General features: G+C 42.6%; 1 protein-coding gene across 1 annotated transcript in view; it reads left to right on the forward strand.

The window, feature by feature from the left end:
* LOC138983114 (adenylate cyclase type 1-like) overlaps positions 1 to 7,500 on the forward strand; it is a 169,858-nt gene that overhangs the window by 150,439 nt on the left and 11,919 nt on the right. Inside the window, exons 11-15 of the mRNA XM_070356523.1 lie at positions 2,257 to 2,398; positions 2,955 to 3,052; positions 3,947 to 4,031; positions 4,599 to 4,694; positions 5,751 to 6,010. Of these exons, the coding sequence (XP_070212624.1) occupies positions 2,257 to 2,398; positions 2,955 to 3,052; positions 3,947 to 4,031; positions 4,599 to 4,694; positions 5,751 to 6,010 (681 nt within the window). The remainder of the gene's footprint in view (positions 1 to 2,256; positions 2,399 to 2,954; positions 3,053 to 3,946; positions 4,032 to 4,598; positions 4,695 to 5,750; positions 6,011 to 7,500) is intronic.

The raw sequence follows: 7,500 nt of genomic DNA on the forward strand, positions 1-7,500 counted from the left end.
TCGGTTGGGCCAGAAATACGTAAACCAGTCTTTTCGGAACCACAGTACTGTATCTTTCTTGCACGCGTGCACATCCACAACTGTTTGACCGGCGGCTCTAGACACAAAGTTTCCACACAGATAGCTCATATGGTAGAGCCTGTCGGAGGAGGGGTTCCCGCAGGAGCCAAGAAAACCATTATTGAACTGCCCTCGCTGGCCTTTAAACTGGTGTTGGTTTATCGAGACAACAAGGCGCCCTTTAATTAAAGGCGCAGTATCGATCACGGTGTTGGGACAACATAGGAAACCGGCGTACAGAAGAGATTGGGTTTGGGGAGGGGACGGCGCTGCCGTTAGCATGTGTTACTCTCTGTCTCCATGGTTGAGCATTTTGATCTTGTACTGCAGCTTGAGTGGTTGATACTTGGGTTTATCATCGCCCAGTTCTCATTAAACCTCATTATATTCTTCACAGCCTCACTGGTGATAATGAGGGTTGAAATCCTCTAACTGTAGCTGCAAAGCCTAGATTCCATTATGTCAGCTCGTGTTTAAGGGGGATTGATTGATTAATTGATTGATTGCTGGATTGATTGATTAATTGATATATTGAATGGTTTTGGCTCTGATTGATCGATTGTTTGCTTTTTTTCCATACGACCCAGTTGGTCACTCGAGGCTAAATACGCGACACACACACACACACACACACACACACACACACACACACACACACACACACACACACACACACACGACACACACACACACACGCGCGCGCGCGCGCGCACACACACACACACACACACACACACACACACACACACACACACACACACACACACACACACACACACACACACTCGTACAGGGGGGGGTGGGTAAGGAGAAGGAGGTTATAAGTTCAAATCAGTTGAGCATAAATTATTATGATCTTTTATCTCCCCAGCTTCAAAGTAGCTGCATGCTGACAGTTTCAGTTCAGGAAAAAATACAAGTTCACATTAGTTCATTGCATGAAGCTTTTGCTGACCCCGCTTAAATCAGCTGCTGACAGGTTCAGTACAAGCACTGAAACCGAAGACTTTTTTTGAAAGAATCAATTATCTAGAGTCAGGAAGACGGGATGGGGTGTGCGAAGTCGGATCAAACTGACTGCGCCGTTTACAAGCAAGTTGAGATCAGTTCATTCTGTGAAACTTTTTCGTCCCCGCTAAAATCAGCTGCTGACAGTTTGAATTCAAGCATTAAAACCGAAGACTTTCAATTCTCTAAAGTCAGAAAGACGGGATAGGGTGTGCGAAGTCGGATCAAACTGACTGCGCCGTTTACAAGCAAGTTAAGATCAGCTCATTCTATGAAACCGTTTTCACCCCCGCGAGCTAAAATCAGCTGCTGACAGTTTGAGTTCATGCATTCAAACCGAAGACTTTTTTTGAAAGAGTCAATTCTCTAGAGTCAGGAAGACGGGGTGGGGTGTGCGAAGTCAGATCAAACAGACAGCGCCGTTTACAAGCCATGCAAGAGAAACACGTCCGCTAGCAGACAATTTGTTGCTTTTGGCAGTTACCTGCATTTACGTAGCAGGGTCACCCGAGAGTGGATCATTTATCGTGGAGTGTCTGAAAAAACTTTCTTCTGGTTGAAGAGTTGACTTTGGCCAGTTTAATTTTGAAAGTTGTTTTAAGTTCCTCTGTGTGTGTGTGTGTGATGTGGGGTTGGCGAGAAGATGAGAGGGTGTGGGTGTGAATCAGTGTCTGTCAGTGTTGGCGTGTCTTGTTTGCATTGGGTTGACCTTGTGCTGGTCTGTCCGTCTGTCTGTCTGACTGTCGGTCGGTCGGTCTGGCTGGTTGACTGGTTGTCTGTCTGTCTGTCTGTCTGTCTTGTCTGTCTGTCTGAATTTCCGTCCGTCCGTCATTCAGTCTGTCTGTCTGTCAGTCTGTCTGTTTGTCTATGCGAGCCTCGTAGCCTAGTTCTGCCATCACACATTGCAAATCAAACTAGAAAAATGCATTTCGTTCTGAATCAGATACATTCTAACAAGAGTTATTTATCTGTCGACATTCAAAATCCACCGCTGGCGATGCCTAGAACCAATTCCACCTTGCCTTGAAATCGATTGTTTGCATGTTAATCAGACTGTCAACGAGCGCGCAGCCCATGGACAGAGTGAACAAGTATCTATCATTGAAACCAATTGTTTGTGTTTGTGAAGCAGACTGTCGACGAGTGGTCTAAGTTCTCATGGAAATCAATTGTTTGTGTGTGAATCAGAGTGTCGACGAGCGCGCAGCCCATGGACAGGGTGAACAAGTACCTGGCCCAGGCCCTGGTGGCCAGGAGTATAGAGCAGGAGAAGAGCAACCACGTCAACTTCATCACCCTCAGGTTCAAAGACGCCACCAAAGAGGATGAGGTACGATGTCTTGTGTGTGTGCTGGTTATAAAAAAAGGTTGTTGTTGTTGTTGTTGTTGTTGTTGATGGTGTTGTTGTTGTTGTTGTTGTTGTTGTTGTTGTTGTTGTTGTTGGTGGTGGTGGTAAGGTTGTTGTGGTGGTTGTTGTTGTTGTTGTTTTTGTTGTTGTTGTTGTTGTTTTTGTTGTTGTTGTTGTGATGGTGGTCAGGAGTTGTGTGCACGAGAAACGGCCCAGCTGGGTCGGATTGGTTGAAATATGTAAACGAATCAGGTTCTTATTTATATTCCTGTTGTGTTTCAGGTTCTTATTTATATTCCTGTTGTGTTTAATGGGACTGAGAGCAGTGTTGTTTGCGAGACTTTGTTTTCTCCGAATTTTGAAGGAATATTTCCTCCTTCTTCTCCTTCTTTTTCTTCTTCTTCTTTTCATTTGCCTGCGTTTGTTGGCTGCAACTCCAAAGCGCACTCGTTGTTTTTCATGAATTGGATGTTTACTTGTATGGCCGTTTTTTCCCCTATAAATCATTTCTTCGAATAATTGTCATTTTTCTGTACAGTACCAAGAGGCACCCGACTTCGCGTTCAGTGGCAGTCTTGTCTGCTGCATGCTGCTGCTAATGTGTATGGCTGGGCTGCAAACCGTCATTCTGCCCAGGTACGTCATCACATTGTGTCATTTGGGCATATTTTGTACGTCACAAAGGGTGTTTAGTGGGGAATACAATACCTGTTATAGAACTTCGTGTTTGGAGCTTGGTTCTTGATGTCAGTTAAAAATATAACGATGAAGAATCGACATCCTGGACGCTTAAGCGTTACTTATAATGTCCACATGTGTTGATGTGTAAAGCTGGGGTACATCATCACATTGCGTCATGTGTACACAGTTTCTACGTCACCAAGGGAAGTTTCTGGGAATACCATTAATTTTGTAGAACTGTGTGTCTGGAGCTTGGTTTCTGCTGTAAACATATGACAATAAACACAAGATTTGAAGTAACAAGTAAAACAAAATACATAAGCTCTTAAGAACCTCTATTTTACAGTGATAGGCCTAAACTAATAATGTAAATTGTTTCAAACACGGAGACTTTCGTGTGAATTCATAAAGTTAACAATCATGCATCGCTCTCGCATAGCCATAACGGGTAAAGGGACGCGAACAGACAGCAAACAACCAAATATTACAGTGACGAATCAATATTCTGAACGTTTAGAGAGTTTCGTCTACATTTGCTGATAATACATAACTATTTTGCTTATGATTCCATTTCGGAAATAGCTTCCTCGTATCAATCAAGACATGTGGGTTTCATTTAAGCAGCAGCAGCTGTCGTGGTAGCAGCAGCAGTAGTAGTAGTAGCAGTAGTATTAGTAGACATATAATGGGGCGCTTACGAATACTACCGATTGCAGACACCCCTACATTTTGACAGCCGAACTCCGTGTTATTTCTTAGACCAGAGACGACTAAAAACGGTTCAATAAAACTGGCGAAGGCACGGGAGTTTTGATCACATGTCGTTCAGAAAATGAGTTTTGTTTTCAGGACTTTGCTGCTGTTGATGCTGTTCCTTGCGGGTTTCACCTGGATCGCCATTGTTCTCATTCTTATTCTCAGCGTCAAAATAAAGGTGGGAGACATTTGTCTTTTCTTTTCTTGATCTCGTTTAAAGATTTCTTCTCATTTTCTCAGCGTTTCGTCTTGATAGACGATGTTCGGAAATCACTCTGTCGGGTGTGTATCGGTTGTGAAATAGTGAATACACTTGCTTTTTCTCGGACAAACAAATTCACATGTGCTCCTGTCCCCATACATTATTTTAGACACACCACTCGCCTCTCCAATTGTTGTCTCAGTAAAAGCAAGGGCACTTACTCTTTCACAACCCATACAACCCCGACAGAGTTACTTCCGGAGTTCGCCTATTGCGTTTGCTGGTCAGCCTGGTAGGACATATTTTAGTTTCTCTTCGACTGCAATTGCTGTCATCCAAAGGTGCGGTATATTTAATGTAATATGTTCCTGATTCTGCAAAAGAATACCTTCTTTTCCTGTCTCAAAAATCGAATGTTCATGTGCAATTTTCTTCAAATTGTTGGATTTAAACATCAGATGTTTTTCTTGAGTATAGATAGAGCTGAAAGCTTCTTTTGTTCTCGGTACTTGATTACTAATACATGCATACATGTTTGTACAGTGTACTACATTCGACATCCGAAAATCATCTGCGCTTCGAATGTTTGTCATCATTACAACGGTATCTCTTATCTACATCGTGGCGCAAGTCAACGTGGTAAGTCAACTGTACGGAATGCGCTGTATACATGCGTAACGCATACCAAAAACACAAGCACGCACGTACGCACACCAATTGATAAAAAGATAATGACATGAAATAAAATAAAATAAACAGATTCTTGGATTATGATAATGTCCCTTTTTACATTTAGTCAAGTTTTGACTAAATGTTTTAACATAGAGGGGGAATCGAGACGAGGGTCGTGGTGTATGTGTGTGTGTGTGTGTCTGTGTCTGTGTGTGGGTGTGTGTGTGTAGAGCGATTCAGACCAAACTACTGGACTGATCTTTATGAAATTTGACATGAGAGTTCCTGGGAATGATATCCCCGGACATTTTCTTTTCTTATTTTCGATAAATACTTTTGATGACGTCATATCCGGCTTTTTGTAAAAGTTGAGGCGGCACTGTCACACCCTCATTTTTCAATCAAATTGATTGAAATTTTTGTAAAGCAATCTTCGACGAAGGCCGGACTTTGGTATTGCATTTCAGCTTGGTGGCTTAAAAATTAATTAATGACTTTGGTCATTAAAAATCTGAAAATTGTAATAAATTTTTTTTTTATATAAAACGATCCAAATTTACGTTCATCTTATTCTACATCATTTCCTGATTCAAAAAACATATAAATATGTTATATTTGGATTAAAAACAAGCTCTGAAAAGTTTTGTACACCTGGCGTGGGAAGTTAAATTGCTCGTGTTAGGGTGAAGTAATTTATTCGTTATTTATTCGTGAGGGGAGTAACATTTTTGTGCGAAATGTTTACTCGGAACTCACCTGTCGTGGGGAGTAATGTTCTCGTGTAATGGGGGAGTACTTTTTTTGTAAAGGGAGTAACATTTTCGTACGAAATTTTTACTCCAGAGTAAAAAAATCTCGTGGGAGTAATGTCCTCGTGTTACACCGGCGACTGCTATAACATTTGCAGGTCAACTAAAGCCAGTGCTGGTCGGTCAAAGTAATCACAAGAAGATCCCAAAAGGTAAAATAGAACAATAACCACCAGAAATACTTATGAACTTCATCCTCACCCTCTTGGTCCAGATGTGCTGCAGCGGAGGCAAGATCTTCGCCTTCCTGGCTGACGTCAGCATGACGTCATTAAACATGGATCATCACCTGAGTTGCGAGTTTCCATCCTACGTTTACATCAGCGGGTTACTGTGCCTGGTGGGCGTGGCGGCGTTCCTCAAGTTGTCGGCCTTGGTCAAGCTGATCTTGATGTGTGTCATGTCCGCCACGTTCATCTTCATGATGGTCTACACGCACGTGTCAATCTTCCTCGTTTTTGACCATCAAACGCAGTGAGTGTTGTGTTGTGTTGTGTTGTGTTGTGTTGTGTTGTGTTGTGTTGCCACGTTCACCTTCTTGATGGTCTACACGCACGTGTCAGTCTTCCTCGTTTTTGACCATCAAACGCAGTGAGTGTTGTGTTGTGTTGTGCGAGTGTTGTGTTGTGTTGTGTTGTCTTGTGTTGTGTTGTCTTGTCTTTTCTTGTTTTGTCTTGTCTTGTCTTGTCTTGTCTTGCCACGTTCATCTTCATGATGGTCAACACGCACGTGTCAATCTTCCTCGTTTTTGACCATCAAACGCAGTGAGTGTTGTGTTGTGCTGTGTTGTCTTGTCTTGTCTTGTCTTGTCTTGTCTTGTCTTGTCTTGTCTTGTCTTGCCACGTTCACCTTCATGATGGTCTACACGCACGTGTCTATCTTCCTCGTTTTTGACCATCAAACGCAAAGAGTGTTGTGTTGTGCTGTCTTGTCTTGTCTTGTCTTGTCTTGTCTTGTCTTGTCTTGTCTTGTCTTGTCTTGCCACGTTTATCTTCATGATGGTCTACACGCACGTGTCCATCTTCCTCGATTTTGACCATCAAACGCAGTGAGTGTTGTCTTGTCTTGTCTTGTCTTGTCTTGTCTTGTCTTGTCTTGTCTTGTCTTGTCTTGTCTTGTCTTGTCTTGTCTTGCCACGTTCACCTTCATGATGGTCTACACGCATGTGTCTATCTTCCTCGTTTTTGACCATCAAACGCAGTGAGTGTTGTCTTGTCTTGTCTTGTCTTGTCTTGTCTTGTCTTGTCTTGTCTTGTCTTGTCTTGTCTTGTCTTGTCTTGCCACGTTCTACACGCACGTGTCAATCTTCCTCGATTTTGACCATCAAACGCAGTGAGTGGTGTGTTGTGCTGTGTTGTCTTGTCTTGTTTTGTCTTGTCTTGTCTTGTCTTGTCTTGCCACGTTCACCTTCATGATGGTCTACACGCACGTGTCTATCTTCCTCGTTTTTGACCATCAAACGCAGTGAGTGGTGTGTTGTGTTGTGTTGTGTTGTGTTGTGTTGTGTTGTCTTGTCTTGTCTTGTCTTGTCTTGCCACGTTCACCTTCATGATGGTCTACACGCACGTGTCAATCTTCCTCGATTTTGACCATCAAACACAGTGAGTTTTGTGTGTGTTGTTTTGTCTTGTCTTGTCTTGTCTTGTTTTGTCTTGTCTTGTGTTTGGGGCCTTGTCATCGGCAACAAACATTTGTTTGGCCTAATGCATAGTGTCAATCTTGAACTGTTGCGATCGAGGAATTTCTCTGGAGACTGGATTTCACACACTCACACAAAGAGACACTTCGAGGGTGGGGATGGGGAGGGGAGAATAGGGTGAAAAACAACAACTTTCAAACAAGTTGGTTTTTTTTCAATTTGCTTAAACAGTCATGTTTTCAGTTTGCTTTGCACAACAAAAATAATATTATTACTATTGTTGTGCCGACAATAAACACCCTCGGGTGTAAAATCTATTTCGAGT

This window comes from Littorina saxatilis, linkage group LG12 (assembly GCF_037325665.1).
Source record: "Littorina saxatilis isolate snail1 linkage group LG12, US_GU_Lsax_2.0, whole genome shotgun sequence".
Classification (NCBI taxonomy): Eukaryota; Metazoa; Mollusca; class Gastropoda; order Littorinimorpha; family Littorinidae; genus Littorina; species Littorina saxatilis.